The 21,403-nt window shown below is 39.7% G+C and overlaps 1 protein-coding gene across 1 annotated transcript in view; it reads right to left on the reverse strand.

Moving 5' to 3' along the window:
- The window catches only part of IMPG1 (interphotoreceptor matrix proteoglycan 1), an 81,000-nt gene that overhangs the window by 18,798 nt on the left and 40,799 nt on the right, over nucleotides 1-21,403 (reverse strand). Inside the window, 4 exon segments of the mRNA XM_032215184.1 lie at nucleotides 1,514-1,718; nucleotides 3,383-3,459; nucleotides 11,175-11,407; nucleotides 16,700-16,720. Of these exon segments, the coding sequence (XP_032071075.1) occupies nucleotides 1,514-1,718; nucleotides 3,383-3,459; nucleotides 11,175-11,407; nucleotides 16,700-16,720 (536 nt within the window).

Raw genomic sequence — 21,403 nt, forward strand, 5'->3', positions numbered from 1 at the left:
TTTGGAATGTGTCAAACATATGAATTGACTAGATAGGCATTCCACAGAAAGCAGAAGCATTTAAATTTCCAATGCAAAGTTCTAAATATGCATAGAGTATATTTTGGAGATTATGGAGGGGTGTAATTCCCATACGGAAGCAAAGGCTCTTATTTGTATGTTTTGTTTCTTAGCAACGTTACCAGGTATATTCCTTCACACACAGATTCATTCATTCATCTGTTCTTTTGTTCGTTCATTCATTCATTCATTCATTCTTTCATTCATTCATTCATTCTTTCATTCATTCATTCATTCATAGAATGTATTTAAATACTCCTTTCATCCTTGTGATTTTACGTGGCTCATGACAAAAAACACAACATAAAAATAAATTAGAAATGTTGGAAACCCCCCTAAATAAATCGATCTCATTATCAAATTTCTGTACAAGACAGGTTCTACTGACAGCCTGGCTCCAGTGTTTTAGGGAAAAACCATATCTTGAAGCTTTTCCAGAAGATTAAAAGGGATGGGATCATCCTGATATCAGGGGAAGGAGCTGTTCACAAGGCAGCTATATCTTAGAAAAACAAATACATTTGCAGAGATTGATAAAATAAATTTATGTATCATTTCTGTAATGACAATGACAAACATTAACTAAACCAAAATCAAATGTTTATTTTTAAGAGAATTATTCCAAAAGAATGTGTTTAAACATTAGCTAATCCTGTTGAGAAATGAATGGAAATAAACTCTCATGAATCAGTAGCAAAATTTATTAAAATGAGAATGTTTGTAGTTTTTTTTTAAAAAATACACCTTCATTTTAGTCAATCAAAAATGGCAGAGTCTTCTCCATACTCATTCAACTAGGAAGAATATTGCCAAGAAATTACTGTTTTTTCTTTATTTTAAGGTATCTCATATTTTTCTCATTTCCCTCTCCTTCCGCCATATTTTCATCATTCTGAATAGTAGAGTTTAAGCTGTTTTAAAGTAACTGTTTTAAAATCGGGATTAGGAATCTCTATTGTTTAAAATAATATTCAAAGATGAAATTAAGTATTGTTTGTGACTGATCTTGGCTTCATAAGAGGGTCTCTTTTAGGCAATTGTTATCATTTAAATGTCATTTTATCCTTATTTATTTCTGATCCCTGAATAACATAATTGAACTGAACAGAAACAAAATTGGACATATTTAAGAAAAATGAGAAGGACAAAGAGTTCTTTCTGTGAATTGTTTCTGAAGTAATTGCATGGTGAAAGAACTATTGCCAGTCTAAAACATTCAAAACATGAAATGGAAGTGAGATCTTCAAAATTTCTTCCAAATTATTTCAGAAATAAATATCAGTATAACATATAAATTCTGAATGTGATCATCAATAATTTACAGTGGCTGAAGTGGCTGAAATAGAAGACATTTTCACATAAGTAAGTGGTCACTTAAGAGAGTACCCATTTTCTAATTTATGCTGGTACAGGTTAAGAGAAAGGGATCTGCTACTCAGATCTAACAACTTACTTTGCTCAGAGAGGATGCTGGAAATTGTATATTTTGTTGTTTCTTCTTCAATCTTCTGAGTGGTGATTTCTTTAAATGTTGAAGGAAAGAGAATCCCTGTGGTATCCAAGACAGTAGAAGTCATGGTGGAGCCTGGGTAATTTACTTCACTGAAGGTTTTTGTTACTGTTACTACATTTGCATAAATGAAAGGGATTTCAGAAGTCTATAAAAAAAGAGGAAAAAATAGTGGCAATATTCATTTATACTTTATTGTGGCCCAAATAAAGTAAGTTTTACTTCTACTTTAATTATATGCTACAATGTTTAAAATACTCTCCTAAAAGATAAATATCAGCCCATCAGTCTATCCATAAGTATTTCTAAAGGATTATTCATCTATCTTGATTTGCTGTTATAAACAGCAAATCTTGGAAATTCTTGGAATTCAACCAAGAGCTTTTAACTATGGTACAAGAAGGCGGCCTTTTTAAGCATGGTTAAATATCACATCTCATGATAGTCTGGTCATCCTATCTCTAGCCAATAGCTGAGATAGCTTAAAATTTAGCAGCTTCCCTTTCATTGATTTCCGTCTTCTTGTCCCAACATAATACTTCCCAAGGATACAACTGTAGAGTTTTGATTGCTAAAGTAGGAATTGGTCTGGCTATTCTTGGCCTTGTTAGATTGCTGCACATATGACCTTTCACTTGAACTCTCTAGCTGGAGTTTTCCACCACCATTACTCTTTTGGCAATGGAAGAATCTGACTCTTTCAAATTGTACTTTCAGAGCACCTATTGAATGGATTGGTTTGTGGGAAGTTATCATCCAGCCCTCTCCCAGAAAAATGAAATATCCTAGGAAATATTGAAAAGGCAGAATATTTCTCTGGATATGAAAAGAAAGAAACATGTTTTAAAAGACAGAGCAGTTGCCTATAGCTTCCTGCCCATCCCCACTGTTAATGGGCCATTAAGACAGCCAAGCTAGTCCACTTTACATAATAAAGACTTCACCAGCAGCTACAGGAAAGCATGATAATATTGGCCCTTTACTCAACTGACCACATGGCATCTGAGAACTCATCCATATCTGGATTCAAAACACAGCCTAGAGAGTAACCCCTGCATGGCCCCATGGGAGTCTGACAACCAATCAGAATACATTTCTTACACAGGAACAGGAAACAGAGAGGTGGGACTGAACAGGTTATAAAAAGCCTAGCAAGCCCCTCCTTCAGCCCTTCTCTTCTTCTCCACCAACATTGAAGCATGTGATCACCTTTTCTGTTCAGGGCTCAAGCCATGTGGCCCTGTCCACCAATAAACCATCTTTCCAAGCAGCCTCCATGTCTCCAGTGTCTTTTTCCCCACTTGGAGCTGAACCCAGAAGGACATTTCTTTCATCAGGTTCTAAGTTATTGGAGACCTAGCAGTGAAAGAACCATATCGTATCTCCTCCCCTTCCAACCTTGACTATTAAACCCAAGGTTGTCAGAATTTCAGATGCTGGCCTTGGATCACCTCTTCTTTTATTATCGTACCATCACCCTAGTTGATGCTCTTCTGTTCTATTGTGTTCATCCTCTTCAAAAACCCCAAAAACATTTTTTTGATACCAGATTTTAGGTAGATGTCTAAATCTACCTAAATCCATTCTTCTGTCCTTCAGCTCTGGGTTCAACCTACATTAAGAAAAAATGTCTGGTGTATGTTCTTAGGCTGGTTCATAGGCTGCCTATGATGAATGGCAGACAAATTCCTGCCAATTACTTTTCTTAGCTGCCCTGTATTTATGTCAGTGCTGAATTGGGGATCAAAGGGATGCTAATCTTATTTACCGTTAAAATTTTGTTGTGGAACAAAGACAATAAATGTTACTCACCAACTCAGCTCCGGCCAGAACATCTGTTACCATTGGCTGCATATCATTATTTATATCACTAGGTGGCCTGATGATTTCTGCAAAATGAGACAAAGGAAATGGTGATTTTTGGGTCAAATTTACCTATCAAAACTGACAAAAGCATGTCAATTATTATATAGAATACTGTGTTATAAACACAGCATAGCAGTAAAACTTCTGTCTCTCCCCATTCTTAATATCAGCTGAATCTGTAAGGAGATGCTTCTTAATCTGTGTAACCAAAACATTTTAAAGGGTCTGGTCTGAGCTATCCATGTCCTTGTATTCCACTATGACATATTGGGACTTCTGACTATCTTAGAAAGCTAAACTGATTACCCGCTAATGATAAGTCAACCAATTTGGATTACTGCTCCAGAGGAAATGCAGGCAGGAATACCTTCAAGACCCCTTCTTCCCTCAAAAAGCCATCCCTTGGGTTTCTCCTCCACTATGATTCTGATATGAACAGTTAGAAGGGGCTCAGAGCCCTAGCTATTTCTATGATGACATCCACCTCGCCACTGCAGCTGAAATGGCGAGGTAGATGTCAGGCACAAAGAACCAGAACAACACTGGGAGTTGATCAGAGTGGTATTTTATTGCCGCTCGCCTATTTACAAGAATCTTGCCAGACTAACTCCACTCACTACAGAGCAACCAGATAAACACTCAGTCTTAGGAAAGCATCTGCTTTCTACCACTTCTTCCCTTCAGTGATTTCAAGCTAGCCAGTCTCGTAACCCCTCCCCCCCACACACTTCAACTGCAGATTCCATAACTATTTCCTCTTGACAATCTCCCCTCCAGCTTCCTAGATGCTGCCTAGAAGGAGGAGGAGATGATAAGGACAGTTGCTAGACATTGTATGGTAAACCCAGAGTGTCCATTGCATTGAGATCATAGTGAAAACAGTGGCTGCAAAGGAAGGTTTTAGATTCCCTAGCAAGAAAGTACTGTTAAAGATCTTATCTCAGTGGGCCATTATGCACCTATCAAAACAATTTCAGGACTTCTGGGGCGGAGCCTGTCGCCGAAGGGGGCTCAACGGAGCTCCTCTCAGAGATCTGGTCTGTATATCTAAACAAGATCAAAGATATCACCCCTTTTGGGCAAGAAAGGGGCAGGGAGAAGCTCAGTGGCTAGGGTCTATTCGTAGTTCACAGCCTTTTTCTTTTTTTTTGGCTGTGGACGGAGATTAGACCCAGCGTTAGCTGAGCTCTTATCTCCAGCCAGTTCTTCTCAGCTGCCTTTTTTGCAGCTCTAGACAGGGGACTTCCCTCTCAGGTCAAAGCAAAGTTGTTTGATTTATGATTAATACGAGCGGGTCCCACCCCTGAGAGGCTTTATTTTTATTACTATCTTAAACACCAGCCTCGTTTGTTCTAGAGGCTTCTTTGTTCAAATGTATTACAAAATGGCGATTTTTCTCCGTTGGTGACTGATAGGAGATGTACTTAGCCGGCTCTACCTTCCTGCAGACTATTCCTCATTAACTACCCAAAACCTACAAGCAAATTTTTCTTTTTGGAAAGCAAGGGAAGCGAGAACGCTGTTTATTTGTTTATCTTTAGCTCTTACTTATAATGGCTCCCAGCTCAAAGCCGAAGCGTCTTTCTACGAATGTGCTTAAAGATTCTGCTACAAAATCGCTGCCCTTGTCTCCTGCGCCCTCTACTGGAGGTTTCATAACACAGGAATTTCTTTTTCAAATGCTTAATGACTTTAAACAGAAAATTAAAGAATTTGTATTGGAGTTATATGACAATTTAGAGATTAAGATTGCCCAACTGAAGACGACTATGTTTAAAGGCATGTCTGTTCTGACAGATTACACCGCTGAAATGGAGAATAAACTGGAAAGCTTGTAGGAAGCTAACTCTAATTTAAATACTAACATTCAAGCACTACAACAAAAAATTAGAGATACTCAAGAACAGCTCGTTATGATAAATTTTAACAGGAAGGCATTTGCAATAAGAGTCAGAGGATTGCGCAAAAAGGAGCGAGAGAATTTGAAACAGACTTTTGTTGAGGCCTTCAGCCATGCGGTGGGAAGCCCGGGATTTAATTTTGATTGGCAGATTCGGAAAATCTATCGCCAGAATTCGTTGGTAGCAGAACAGCGACAGCTCCCGAGGGGCATAATTATATATTTCTCCACAAAAGAATCCAGAAATGCGATCATACAAAAGCTTTACAATAATAGGTTGCGAGTTGATGGTCAGGATTTGATTGTTTTCAAAGAAATACCATCCCAGATGTTAAAAGCAAGAAGAGACTATACTTTCCTAACTGAAGAGCTTAGAAATCACCAGATACGGTATAAATGGGAAGCTCCAGCTGGCATCACGGTCACATTTGAGAATCAAACACTTCGTCTCAATTCCGTTTCGGAGGCTCGAGATTTCTACTATAAGACCTTGAAGGCGGGACTTCCTGACTCACTCGGAAAAGAGGAAAGACAAGGCGAAGGGGAAAGCAAGCAGCAGACCATATGGTTGCAAGACGGAGGGTGTAGCTCTCCCCCTCCCGGAGAAGCAGAAGAGCGGAGATTGAGGATTTAGCCATGGAGTGGATGCTGAACATATATTTCATGGGATTTATATGTCTGAACTTTAATTTAAATTGTCCAGGAGAACTTTGGTTTGGGAGGAAGGGAGCCGGGTAACGCGGGGTAGGTGGAGGGGTAGCGAAAGCCTGATTAGATTATTTTGAGTTAAAAGGCAAACTGACTTTTGTGTAAATTACTATTCGAAAATAAGGTTAAGAAAGATCATTTGGAGTGACTACAGGAAGTAGTGGTAAATATCAGAGAAGTAAGGGACGAGGGTAAAATTTATGCGGAATGATTTACGTTGCTTAAACTCTATTAGAAGGGAAAGCTTGGTGAGATTATTTTGAGACAGAATGTAAACTGATTCTTGCGTAAATTATTATATGAATATGTGGAATTCCACACTGTTTAAATCCTACTAGAAGGGAAAGTTTGATGAGATTATTTTGAGCCAGATTGCATACTGATTTTTGTATAAATTTGTATAAACTTTTATTTGAATATAAGGTTAAGGAAGATGAACTGGAGAGTCTACAGGAAGTTGGGGTAAATAACAAAGAAGCAAGAGACGAGAACAAAATATATATAGAATGATTTATACTGTTTAAACATTAATAAAGATGGGGGGCTGAGCTTAATACAAAGAGTTCTTTTTTTCTTTCTTTTTTCTTTTTTCTTTTTTTTTTCCTTTTTATAATTTGTATTCATAGGATCACAAGATACTTTAGAAGGGGTTTGACAGAGGGCAGTGCCAGGTGTGGGCCCTGGGAAGTCGGGGGGGACTAGGGAAGGGGACTTATAGGGGGTGGGTGGGTGGGTGGTAATATAGTTTCAATAAGAAGAAGAATGCACTTGTATACGGTTGTCTCTTCTTCTTTTTTTTCCTTTATATTTTTTTTCCTTGGGTTTTTTTTTAATTATATTTTGTTTCCTATTTTCTATTTTTATAGGTCAATATTAATAAATAAGAGTTGAATAAAGGAATACACCAAGGGGAGAGGTAGAGGGAAAGAAGAGGGAGGAGCAAGGAGGGAGTGAGAGGGGAATGTAAGGAGGGCGTAAGGGGGATGCTAGGAGGAAGGGGAGAAAGGAAGGTTTGAGGGGAAGGGAATGTAGGAAAGGGGAGTGTTAGAGGGAGGAAAGGAAAGTTGGAGGGGGAAGATGGGGTGTATGGAGGATGGAAGTGTCAGGTGGGGTTTTGTTTTATGCTGAATGATGATGAGTTGTGCTTTTTTTATTTTATTTTATTTCTTTTCTTATAGCAAATATCCAGTATATAAGTGATTGTAAAATTGAATGTGAAAATGAATAAAATATATTTGGAAAAAAAAAATTCAGTTTGCTTCTGAATGCAAATTCATCTAGACATAGCTGTCAACTAGGCTCAATCTATAAGACATACACATATACATACTCCGGTTTCTTGCATTCAAAATGGACATTTCTATTTAGATTAAAGTGACCAGATTTTAAGATGGGTAAAGCGGGACACCATTGATGGGGGGGGGCCTCGGAGCACCTGACCTGTAAAAAAAAAGCTTTCCCCCGATTGCTTTCCCCGAATGCTCCCCAACCCTTTCAAAAGCCACCCCCATTGCCAGCCTCTCCCAACCGGATCCCCACCTGCCTCCCCTCAGCTCACCCGGACCAGGTTGCTGACGGCGGCTTGCATGGCATGGCTGCAGGGAGAGCGGCACCCGAGAGAAGCAGGCAAAAAAAAAAAACACCTTCCGACGGCTGAGCCACTTGGCCCGGGACTGAGCCTCCTCCTCGCCACGCTGCCGCCACTGGAAAGCCCCCCTGCTCGAGGCCACTGGACGGCTGTCGCAAAAACATTGTGCATCGGCACGTGCAGGAAGGAAGAGAGCCTCGCCCCTCGTCGGGCGCTTCGAGTGAGCTGAGTGGAGGGAGGGAGGGAAACCACTGCCCTCTAAAGGCCACATTGGGAATGACACTTCAGAGAAATAAAAACTTTTTTTTAACGGCGTCCTTTTTAAAATTGATGATTCAGTGTCTTTTCTTTCTTTTGGAAAATCGGGACTTTTTGAACACGCCGTGGGACACGGGACAAATTTTGAAAAATTGTGACTGTCCCGCCAAAAGCGGGACGTCTGGTCACCTTAATTTAGATGGCAACCTAAGCATCCTCCTATGCTGTTTCAAAAATTATAGAAGTGGGAGATCAGCCATATTTGCCTGATTCTTGGCAACTGTTCCGTCTTCTTCTTCTTCTTCCTTATATACTGTAACTACTTAGCATTCCGTAGGCGTATAGCCGAGAGTGCAATAGGATATTCCAGAGAGACGTCAGCGGCTGTACTATGAAGCTACTTTTACTTAAAGAATAAGGATTGCCTTATCCTTTAATTACTTTTTAAAGTTTATGCTAAAGCAATTAAAAAGGGAAGGGAGCAGGAACAACTCATCTCTTCCACAGGGATCTAGGTCTTCCCTTGTACTAAAGCTTTGCACAGAGAATATTAATGGCATCAAAAAACAAAAAAACAGAGATGGAGAATATTTGGCCAAATGGGACATTCCTACTAGTTGGAAAGGAAGGCAAAACTCAGAAAAAACCTCAGAAAACAGAATTTTTGAGAACTTTCAGCTGAGTTTTAAATAGTAAATTCCGACTACTTTATTGCTCTGCCTTATCTGTTACACTCAGAACAGTTCATAATAGAGCTGACTCATTAATAGATCAGAAGTTGTATTAATAGACGGCGCAAGGAATGCATGTTGCTGTATTTCTAGCAATTTCCTCTTTCAGTCCTATTCTTTTTATGTCTGGTTTAGGAAGACTTTCATTTCCTACAAAAAAACATTTCTGGAAGGATCAGGGAACAACAAAGGGGTGAAAAAAGCTTTTAGGATCTCAATAAATGGGAATATAGAATTTTTGAACGATAGCAGAATGGTTAGTTCTTCATCCGGTAGGCAACAAATTATGCAAAATATAATTAATTTCTGAAATGAAGCTATATGGCATCAATAGTCAAAATATTCCTGCCTTTTGTAATTAGTTACTATATAGCAGACCTGCTCACTCAATAAAGCTGTTTTGTGGATCAGTTTATTTCGCTGTATCATCAAACACTTTATGTATTACCTCCCTACGACCAATTAGATCCCACAGATTAGGCCTCCTCCGGATTCCATCAACTAGCCAGTGTTGACTGTCGACCCCTCGGGGGAGGGCCTTCTCGGTGGCTGCTCTGGCCCTCTGGAACGATCTCCCCGTGGAGATTCGGACCCTCACCACCCTTCAGGCTTTCCGCAAAGCCGTTAAGACCTGGCTGTTCCAGCAGGCCTGGGACTGATGAGTTCCCAGCCCCACTCGAATGGTTGCGGCTGTTGATGAGTTTTTAATTTGTTGTTTGTATTTGTTTTGTCTTCTAGTTTTTACACTCCCCCTTTCCCTATTTGGTTTTGTTAGCCGCCCTGAGTCCCCTCGGGGAATAGGGCGGCATACAAGTTTAATAAAACTAAACTAAACTAAACTATTAAAATTATATAAATTAAATTTGGTCAATCATTGCCATCTGCTTCCTTGATCTGCTTCCTATTTGTATTTTAATATACGTTCCATCCAGCTGAATGCCACCAATGCTACTAAATGCTTAGCAATTAAAATAAACACCTCAAATCTGTTCTACACTAGCATTTATGCTAAATACTTTTGTTATCTGAAAATTAACTACCGCATGAAAACCATTGAGGCAGACTTGGGCTTTTGACCCTGCTGTCTTATGGCATTTTCTATCGACAGCGGACACAAAGACTGCCTTTTACATTAAAGGCTAGTGAACTCCCTGCATCCCATTTCAGATAAGGTCTTGGCCTTACTCAATAATCTCCTGCTTCAATGACTGAAATGCACTTTATCTTGGGCTGGTTCTGAAGGTCATCAGAAGCTTCCACTAACGCAAATACAGAATCCAACCTCTGGCTGGGAAGCATATAATCTCAGGCTTGGCTTGGCTTCTGTGCGTCTGTATTTGCTTCCAAGCCTAATTCAGAATGTGGAATTTGACCTTTTAAGGCCTGCATAATTTAGAAAGAGCTGGTTCCATGTATTTCCTTCCCCTCCCTCTGAGCTACAAACAGAAAGGCCAGCTTGGTATTGGAGATATACGCCTTGTGGCCCATACCAACTCTTTTGCAGGCACCACAAAAAGACTGCAACTATATATAATGCTTATAAAATTAACTAGCTGGGAGAAAGAGCACTTCCCGGAGAGTAAGAGATAAAAGGATTTCATGTCTCATAACAAGTCAAGCAAATGCGATCATCTTGCTGACATAATTTTAATTTCTAATTCGCCACTCTTTTCTTTTTATTACCCACTAAAATAGGCTTCTTAATAAATTAATTATAAGTCATCCTAATGGAGGAGAACAAGAAGAAGCAGGGGTGGGTTCGTGCCAGTTCTAACCTCTTCTATAGAAGAGGTTCCACAAATCTACCGTGCCATTTAGAACTGGTTCCAGCTCCCTCCCTCTGCCCATCCGCACATCATCAAGATGAAGAGCGAGAGGAGGAATTCTGGGAGTTGAAGTCCACAAGTCTTAAAAATGTCAAGTTTGAACACCCCTGGGTTTTTTTCCAAAGGGTTAGGGGTGCAAGGGTCTTGTAACTTGACAGCTTTAAGACTTGCACGCTTCAATGCCAGATTTCCTGAGTCAACATTTTGGTTGCTAAGCAAAAGCATTATTAAGTGAGTTTCACCACATTTTACAAGTTGGCCACACCCACCCAGTCACATGGCTGGCAGGACACTCCCACCTAGTCACATGACTGGCAAGCCACTCCCACCCGGTCACATGACCAGCAAGCCACTCCCACAAAGCAGGCCACACCTACAGAAGAGGTTCTAAAAAATTTGAAACCCACCACTGAGAAGAAGGAACAATATTCAGTAGCTAAATTCCCTTGGACTTGTCTGGGGAGGAGGGGAACAAAGCTTGCCCTCAAAATCAGAATACATGCAAAATAGTGAGATGGAATGATTCAGGAAAAGACAGGAAAGAAGCTAATTATCAACTATGATATATCACAGAAAAGCAGCCCACAACTTCCTGATATCTCCCCATTTTTCTGAGGAAGAAAATACAAAGCATCTGTAAGGCAGGGGACTATCCAATTACTTTGAGGAGGTCAGGGAAACGTTAATTAATTCATTAATTTGCAGTAAGCATTTGTAACTTACTGACCATCCTTAAACTGGAGTGTTTCAAAGTCCACGAATAATGATTTATCTTCTTGTAGGAGCATGGCAACCATCTGCTGAAGGTCTGCTAGTTTCGGTACAAATGTAGGTGTTTCCTTCTCTTCACCAAGAGTGCCCTTCTCGCTTTCAGTTTTTTTTATGTCAGTACCATCCGCAGGTAATTCTGAACCATCTCTTTCAAAGTTGACGATATATTGTGCCACAGTGCTGCTTGTCCTGTGGGGTAGGATGAAGAAAAGAATATTGGTTCGTTGATGTGGGAGGAGGTGGGGGACATGGTATATTATCTTGGGATTAATTAATTTTGCTAGTGTGCTGAATTACGGCCAACAAGTAATATCTTGCTGCCGATCACCTCCAATAGACCGATTAGATCCCACAGATTAGGCCTCCTCCGTATTCCATCCGCTGGCCAATGCCGTCTGGCAACCACCCGGAGGAGGGCCTTCTCTGTGGCCGCTCCGGCCCTTTGGAACGAGCTCCCCGTGGAGATTCGAACCCTCACCACCCTCCAGGCCTTCCGCAAAGCCCTTAAAACCTGGCTATTCCGACAGGCCTGGGGCTAATGAGTCTTGTCCCCCCCTCGAATGGTATGGTTGTTGTGTGCTTTTAAACTATGGTATTGTTTTGTCTGTCTTTTTATTCCTTATTTGTACCCTTCCCCTTTGACTTGGGTTGTGAGCCGCCCTGAGTCCCCTTCGGGGAAAAGGGCGGCATAGAAATATAATAAATTCAATTCATTCATTCATCTTCCAGCTAATTTCTGATTTAAATTTAATTGCAGAACTTATGGAAATGGGCATAAGAAAAATGCCATTGACTATCAATTCACTTTGTAATATAATTCATATCAGTTTAAAACATCAACTTGACATTACTTGGGTGGTCTTTGGGGGGGGGGAGGACACTGCGCACGCTCAGTCACTACAAAACAACATGGTGGCGACATCAGCGGTAGCAAGGGAACCAGTTTGGGGGCGTGGTGAGCCTGGGTCTCTGCCAGTTCTGTGACCCAGGCAAAAATGCCACCACTGGTTCGACTGAACTGGGCCCAACTGGGAGCAACCCACCTCTGGGGGGGGAGGGTTAAATAAAGTCATGGTCATGGACACAATCACGTGATTGAAGATTTGAGATCTTTTATGTGACATGGCCACAGAAATAAAAAGGGGCAGGCTTCAATCACATGGTTGCAATGGCCATCTTAATTTTGGACCACAACTCCACCCATGGATGCCTTGACTATATTACTGAAAAACCTACTCTAATGTACTAGTATTTCAGCAAGATGAAAGTGGGTTTCACTTACACAGAAATACAATTTAAAATGTATAAAACAAATAAAACAAGTAATTTTTCAGATCGTACCTCTCTTGAGGCATATGGGTAAAATTCTCTCAGCCTGCACTTAATATAGCCATTACTCAGATATCAAGAGCCATGGTGGTGTAGGGGGTTACAATGCAATATTGCAGGCTAATTCTGCCGACTGCCAGCAGTTTGATTCTTACCAGCACAAGGTTGACGCAACCTTCCATACTTCCTAGGTCAGTAAAATAATGACCCAGATTGTTGGAAGGGGGGTGGGGGCAATATGCTGACATTGTGAACTCCTAAGCTAGTGCTATAAAGCACTATGAAGTGATATATAATCTAATTCTATTGCTATTGGTATCATTCTTGTAAAGAAAAGTCATTTGGACGGTAAAATAATTTTACTATGAATTCCCAAACTTCCCAGGCTTGTCAATGATCCAAGATGTTTGGCTTCTGAGATTGGTGCAGAGCAGCTGGGGTTGGATTCGGTGGGCATCCAGAAGGGCTCAGGGACCACTGAAACAATACTAGCCATTTAGGAGTGGAATGTTCCCTTTTTTTAACCTCTGTCAAGTGCACAAAGTGGTTATTTACCTAGTTAAAAAGGACACAGATGCCATAAGGAATTCTGGATGCTCTGATGGTTTGGTGTATTCAGTTCCAGCCAACATAGAGATTCTCCTTCATCCACTATTAGGGTGAAGGGTTTTGTGTTGCCGAACACAATGAGTGGGGAATGCTAATAAATGAGTGGGGAATGCTAATAAAATAAACCCTTGAGAGCAGGATGGTGAAATGTAAATGACTGCGGTTCATGAGTAGAAAAAAAGGAAGGGGCAGATCAGTAGGATACTTGTTCTGTATTGGGATCACCATTAGAGCCATTTTGATGCTGCGATAAAGATGCTGCGAGTTCTAACCCTGCCTTTAGCATGAAAAGTTGTGACTTTGGGTGACTTTGGGCCCCTTCATTTTTCTCAGGGTGGTTGTTGTGCTGAAAATAGGGGGAGGAAGGCATATTAGGTATGTTCGCTACCTTGACTTATTTACAAAAATAATAAATGTAGGATATAAACAAACAAACAAATAAAAATAAGGAAATATCAGTAATGATAAATAGTAAACAAACTATTTAGTTTTATTAAATAATAATAATAATAAATAAATAAATAATAAGAAATGATTATTTATTATTTATTATTTATTATTTATTATTTATTATTTATTATTTATTATTTATTATTTATTATTTATTATTTATTATTTATTATTTATTATTTATTATTTATTATTTATTATTTATTATTTATTATTTATTATTTATTATTTATTATTTATTATTTATTATTTATTATTTATTATTTATTATTTATTTATTATTTATTATTTATTATTTATTTATTTATTTATTTATTTATTTATTTATTTGTCTTGTATGCCGCCCACTCCCGGAGGACTCCGGGCGGCTCACAAAAGACAAAGGAAAGGGGGAAACGAGACAAAGACAACATATTAAAAACAAAACCAACATTCACAATTTCCGTGGAGGTAGATACTTCTCAGCCACCCCCCCGCCCAGCCTGCTGGAACAGCCAGGACTTGGTGGCTTTGCGGAAGGCCGGGAGGGTAGTAAGCATCCGGATCTCAACAGGGAGCTCATTCCAGAGGGCGGAGCTGCAACAGAGAAGGCCCTCCCCCGGGGAGTCGCCAGCCGACATTGGCTGGCAGATGGAATCCGGAGGAGACCTAACCTGTGCGATCTAATTGGTCTGAGAGAGGTAATCGGCAGGAGGCGGTCTCTCAGGTATAATAATAAACTCTGTGTTTTCCTTGCTATTAAAAATCTCACCCAGCTCACGAGAACTAGGCATGATATTGTATACATTTCTGAAAAACTCTTTATTTTAAGAATTAGGGATTTTCACATCTGCTTTATTAATTTATTTTGAGTGTCCTTGGGCCAGAATGACAATTTTACCAGGCAATTATTTTAGTACAAATTACATTCTTCTAAAACAGCGAAGAAAAAAATAGTACTTTTGAACTATTTTTTTTTTTACCACAGCCGAGGTGGCACAGTGGTTAGAGTGGCTACTTCAGCTGACTGCAGTTCTGCAGTTCGGCAGTTCAAATCTCACCGGCTCAGGGTTGACTCAGCCTTCCATCCTTCCGAGGTGGGTAAAATGAGGACCCGGATTGTTGGGGGCGATATGCTGACTTTGTAAACCACTTAGAGAGGGCTGAAAGCCCTATGAAGCGGTATATAAGTCTAACTGCTATTGCTATTGCTATAGTTTTTAGAGTCCTCTGCAGTGGCAAATCTTGGAGAGGAAAAGGCGGCCCTGGAAACTGGCATATATTTTGCTTTCCATTGCAAAAATACTTGAAACCCTGAAGCACAAAGCCTTCAAAAAAAAAAAAAAAAAGCTTTCAGGTTTGATTGAAAATTCAGTAGTAACTGAGGAGGCCCCATGAGATCTAAGAAAAAAAAATTCCACACCTTGGACAATTTCATTCTGTGAGTCAAATGAGAATGGACCTTCCAGCTATATTTCAAAGTTTTATAAAAGGAGCCCAGAAAGTGGTTTTCTTTTGTTTTCCCAAGGAGATATATAAATGTATTTATTTTGTTCTTGTTCTGAAAAGAACGTGAAGGTTATGATTTCTGAGTGATGGCTATCTCAAGAGGAAAGGAAACGATTCGGGTTGTTTCAGTAGGATTCAATAAATATGAACAAAGCCTAAGGCCCCAATCTCCCTACTTTTCTTTCAGCCTGAAGGGAAAAAAAGAGCAAAATTGGGACCTGATCTTGTTTTACACATGGAGTTTAACTTTTTTTTTAAGAGCCATTGATTGCTGAACAAAGCAGCAACAAATCATATAATATTAGGCCTTGGTCTAGCAAAGACTTTAACAAAATATTCTCAAGCTGGCTCCTCCAGCTGCATGAACTTCAATTCTCAACACTCTCAGCATTCAGAGAGCTGATGGGAGAATTCTGAAGTCCAGATTCCTAGACAGGAAAGCTTTGAGGATTCCTAGTTCCTGAAATACAGGCAACAACAAGTCAAGCATTTGAGGAAAGGAAAAGTACACGCTGGTTAAGGCCTGTTGCCAATTACATAGGAATGTGGGAATATGGAGCCTTTTGCTTTGATTCCCAAATGCTTAACCATATTACACTGAACCAGGGGTGGGTTCCTACCAGTTCTAACCTCTTCTATAGAAGAGGTTCCACAAATTTACCGTGCCTTTTAGAACTGGTTCCAGCTCCCTCCCCCTGCCCGTCCGCACCACGCTTGCCCCACCCACCGCTCACTGATTGGCTGGCTCACCAATCGCCCCACCCGCCTCTAAAAGTCCTATCTAAACCTTAAAGTCTTAAAACTGTCAAGTTTGAACACCCCTGGGTTTTTTTCTAAAGGGTTAGGAGTGCAAGTGTCTTGTAAATTGACAGCTTTAAGACTTGCACACTTCAATGCCAGTGTTCCTGAGCCAACATGACCAGAGGAGGAATTCTGAGAGTTGAAGTCCTCAAGTCTTAAAGCTGTCAAGTTTGAACACCCCTGGGTTTTTTTTTCCCTAAAGGATTAGGGGCCTTGTAACTTGATAACTTTAAGACTTGCGTGCTTCAAATGCACAGAGTTTCTGAGCCAACATTTTGGTTGCTATGCAAGAGTGTTGTTAAGTGAGTTTCACCACATTTTACAAGTTGGCCATGCCCACCCAGTCACATGACTGCCAAGCCACTCCCACTCGGTCACATGGCTCACAAGCCATTCCCACCCGGTCACATAGCCAGCAAGCCACTCCCACAAAGCAGGCCACACCTATAGAAGAGGTTCTAAAAATTTTTGAAACCAACCATTGCATAGATCACATTAGAAGAACACCTAATCTTATGGGTGTAAATGTTAGGGCTTATGGTGGTGCTCTTGGGGCAGATGTGGGGGCAAGGCAGAGGTTCTAAAATTTTTTGAAACCCACCACTGCACTGAACCCTTTATGTACTAGGTCTTGGAGTTAGCTGTGACTTTTGCTATCTACCGATTTTAATTTGCTTAGAGTGTACAGTGCCATTTAAAGAAAACATTTCCTTCTGTATTTGAAAGAAAAGAAGTTGACTTATTTAATATTACTGCTATAACTTATTATATATCACCTATTAAAAAAATCTGCAGGAAAGTTACCCATCTTTTTCCTTCTTCTGTCTTCAGTTCAGCATACGACAGGACAGATGCAAGCATTCAAAAGGAAAAAGAACAACAAAAAAAAGTCAAACCATTAAACCGTGCGGGCATATATCTCTTGTTTACACTATGATCTGCATTTTTCACACTGAAATGATGATGAGAGGAAAAACCAGGATTGCTATCATTGCAGTTGTTTAATTCATTGCCATTACTCTTTCCATTCTGGTAGCAAAAGATCGTAACTTCTTGAGATTCAACCCCCCCCCCTCTAATCCTTCTCCCCTGAGTCATCATTTACACATTTTCCGATGCTCTTCCAGAAAACCTTTCTTTCTGCTAACAAAGGATGTGTGTAAAAGGCAAGGGTGTTTGGGGGATGTTGTCAAAAAAATCAAGATGATGGCTGTGATTGTGCCATACGTGTTGCACATACAACGCATGTGAAAAGGTTAGGGCTTTGAAGGTGCTGTCAGAACCATCCTTTTGAATTTTCTGATTCCTCTGTGGGCACCCCCGCTAAGAAGTTTCTAAAAGACAGATTCCCCTCCTTTTTGTGTGTGTGTGTGTATGTATGTGTATGTATGTATGTATGTATGTATGTATGTATATATATATATATATATATATATATATATATATATATATATATATATATATATGTGTGTGTGTGTGTGTGTGTGGCTATCAGCATTCTAGGACTCAATTTCTAGCAACTGTAGGAAATACGTTGTGAAGTACCCGTGGTTCGTCCATGAGGCCAATGTTGAGAAAAGACATGGACACGAGCATTCTCGGGATGGAGCGACCCAGATTGGGGGTCTGGGAGCCCCTTTTATTGAGATAGGACAAAGGCAGGAGGAGCAATCAGCATGTGATTTAAGACAGCCTGTCAAACTACAATTTCTAATCTCCTGCTCAGGGAAGTTCTGTCTATATATGGTCAAATCCTGGGTGTCATTGGGTAAGGCACATCTAGAATGAACTATCAGGATGTTATGTTATGAACTATCAGGATGTTATGGGGTACTATCAGGATGTTCTGTTCTTTAGGACTTTGTTTTTTTCTATGTGGTTCAGCGTGGCTGCGCATGCCCTGTTATGCACTGGGCCACACCTACACAAGGAGTTATATGACAACATCATGTAACCTTAATACAGCAATTCTTAATTAACCTTTCCCTTATACAGGTAGTCCTCGACTTATGACCACAACACAGCCCAAACCTATTTTGCAAAGCAAGAATCTTTTAAGTGAGTTAAGTGAATCTTGCCCCATTTTACAACCTTTCCTGCCACTGTTGTTAAGTGAATCACTGCAGTTGTTCACTTAGTGACATGATTGTTAAGGGAATTTGGCTACCCGTTTACTTTGCATGTCAGAATGCCGCAAAAGGTTATTACACGACACCGGGATACTGCAACCGTTATAAATATGAGTCAGTTGTCAGGCGTCTGGATTTTGGTCATGTGACCATGGGGATGCTATGAAGACTGTAAGTGTAAAAAATGGTCATAACTCACTTTTTTCAGGGCTGTTGTAACTTTGTATGAACCGTTGTAAGTCGAGGACTGCCTGTATTTACATATTAATTTTGCGCTAGAAACAGTACAGTATGTAGAAACAATACACTACAATATCTTTAATCCTCTTGTGTCTGCTATTTCTATAGGCAGTGCCCTGTAGACATTCAGCTACTCAGTTTCAAGTTAAAGTATAATCAGAATGTTGGTACAGAATAAAATACTGAATATCAAAACTACAATATAAGAAGTTCAATACCTCTATTGTTTCCCATATGACAAAGAAAAGAAGGGAAATCGCTTTACTCATTGTTTCTGCTCTCTCAGATTCCGCTTCGGGGCAAAGAATGCAAATATCTAGTTTATTGCATATTTGAAAACCTGCTTTTAAAACTGAAATTATTTTGTTAATTTGTTTCTTTACCAGATAATCCATATTACGCTACCGATGTGTTGTTGAATTTATTTTTCTTTCTAGTTTGAAATTTTAAAATCCAAGATAAAGTTACAGTGCTAACTTGTTTAGCTTGGTATATTTGAGGGCTGATGGGCAGAGGTGGAGTTTGGTTCAGAATAGAATAGAATAGAATAGAATAGAATACAATTCTTTATTGGCCAAGTGTGATTGGACACACAAGGAATTTGTCTCCAGTGCATAAGCTTTCAGAGTACATGCAAACAACAAAGTGATAAGTCATAGGTCCTAAATCATAAGATATAACAACCATTGATGAATCATAATATACTAACAGGAGAAGATAGAAGGAAAGACAAAAGGTTTGAAAGATGAGAAGATGAGGATAAATTATATTAAATTAAAATGAATTATAATAATAAATGTCCCAGGATTTCCCAAATAAAACAATTGAATTATTAAAATGCTTATTTTAAAGATTGGGGGGGGGGGAACCTCTGTTCAATGGCTCTTCTAAATGAAACACGCCCTGAAGTAACATTGTACAAAGATCCTATCCACAAGGCAAGTCACTGCCAGATAAAAGATGTACTATGTGAAATGACATTCCTGTTCTAGCTAATTAACACACCTTCGATTCCTCAAAACCTGCAAACTCTAATCTCTTTGCTTGAGAGAAAGTTTCACTGAATATCACAGACTCCCTTTAGAATTGTACAAGGGTCATATATTGTAAAGGGCCTAATTGTGGAAGAAACCACTGAAAAATCTCAGAGCTTTATATTCAAACTCTGTTAATCTATTAAATCTGTTATACCTGGCTATTTTTCCCTTCTATTCTGCTTTATATTCATAGGTGAATGCTTGAGCTATTTTTCAGAAGTTTTGTATCCTGGGATCTATACTAGAGTAATAAATGCATGGCTATAATGGCCGGCTTGAAAGCAGGAAAATAATTTGACCCACATCAACTTTACTACTCTGACATGTAAAATAAGGTCGACATTTGAGTTCTTATTAATAAATACAAGTTGATTATGGAGGAAGGGGATAAGGGGAGCATAGCTTATCCCCTTCCTGATGCCAATTACATAGCTTATCCCCTTCCTGATGCATTCCGGATCCAGTTCCAATGGGCCTGGCGGCGTCCACATGGATGCGTGCAGCGAGTGCGCACACACACACAGCGTACACATGCGTCTTAGCATCTCTGTGAGCTCCGCAATGCTCCAGCTGTTCAGCGGAGTTTTGCGCAGGCGCTGTACATACTGTGTACATGTGCGGAAGTGCCGAAGACTTAAAAGACCAGTAAGGAGCTCGGGCGGGTGGGTGGGCCCTCTAGAGCACCGTACCGGAATGGTATCCAGTGCTCCGGGCAGGCTCCGGTACGCCCGTACTGGGGCGCACCGCCTGCAACACACCACTGTCCTTCTCCCTCCGGCACAGTCAGTGTACTGTAATGAACCTGATAAGGGTTACACCTTTGCAATAGTAAGGACCTGGGTTTCAGATAATTAGCATAACTGAAAGAACAGTAGAGATGTGCTAAAACCTAGCATGGGTAAAATGACCTGGATTTATTTTTAATAGAATCTTAAGAAGCTTATCATTCTCACACCATAGAAATATAATGAATACTAATGAAGACATCTTTAAGCATTTATTAAATTAGTTAAAGATTTGAATAAGCATTACAATAATCAAATACTTCACTGAATCATGTCACTGTGGCATTATTGGGCTAATATTAACACGACTTCACTAATCTTTGTACTCACTTAGGATTTTGATTTTATTTTATCCAGAATTTAGGATCGTTGTTCTTTCCACTTTTTTTTTTCTTAACCACATCTTATTTGAGTTTGGAAGGGAAAAAATGCTAAATTAGAACAGGTCAGCACAGAAATAAAGAAAAAAGAAGATAAACAGCTTTGCTTTCTCCAATTTAAAAAGGAAATAATCTTTCGGCATTCAGGCCTGGGGCTAAAGACCCTAACCCCGCCCGAATGGTATGACTGTTGTGCTTTCTTTTAATAATGTATTGTCTTATGTCTATAACTTGTTTGTCATCCCCTCCCCCCTGAATTGTGAGCTGCCCTGAGTCCCCTCAGGGAGAAGGGCGGCATACAAATAAACTAATTCCAATTCCAATTCCAATTTAAGATTATATTATCTCTCCTAAACAAAACGTTTGTGTGTGTTGTGTGTATGCATGCATGTGTGGAAATCAAAAGCATACAAATATAAATACTAGACACAATAACAAATTGCTTACTTCACCCTCAGGGACTGGGGAAAAGGGGAAAAATTGGATACCACTTATTACCTTCAATGGAATGCAAAAATCAGCAGGGAGCAGCTAATACGTTATATCCAAATTGCAGCCAACAAGCTGAAATTAATGTCTTGAACTGTGATTGGATGACGCACGGAATTCATGTCTAGCTACAGTAATTACCGTTTTTCTTCCAGACTTATTTTTAACCACTCTCAATTTTATGTAAAGTTATCGTTGGACAAAGAGAAAAACCAAGATATATCAACATTTGTTATTTATTTAGAAGGAGAGAATAACGTATCAAGTTGTGCTAGCACATTGCACAGGCCTCCTAAGTAGCAGCATGTAGGCAAATCTATTCTGGCTTGTAGGAAAGTCTCTAAATCGGAAATCCTAACTTGCATAGAATAGTATGAGCATACCCAGGAGAAAACAGCTTTGGATGCAGTTGTGGTAAATGGGTCAAGATGTGCTTAAATAATGTACT

The sequence above is a fragment of the Thamnophis elegans genome, chromosome 4 (genome assembly GCF_009769535.1).
Source record: "Thamnophis elegans isolate rThaEle1 chromosome 4, rThaEle1.pri, whole genome shotgun sequence".
In the NCBI taxonomy this organism is placed as follows: domain Eukaryota; kingdom Metazoa; phylum Chordata; class Lepidosauria; order Squamata; family Colubridae; genus Thamnophis; species Thamnophis elegans.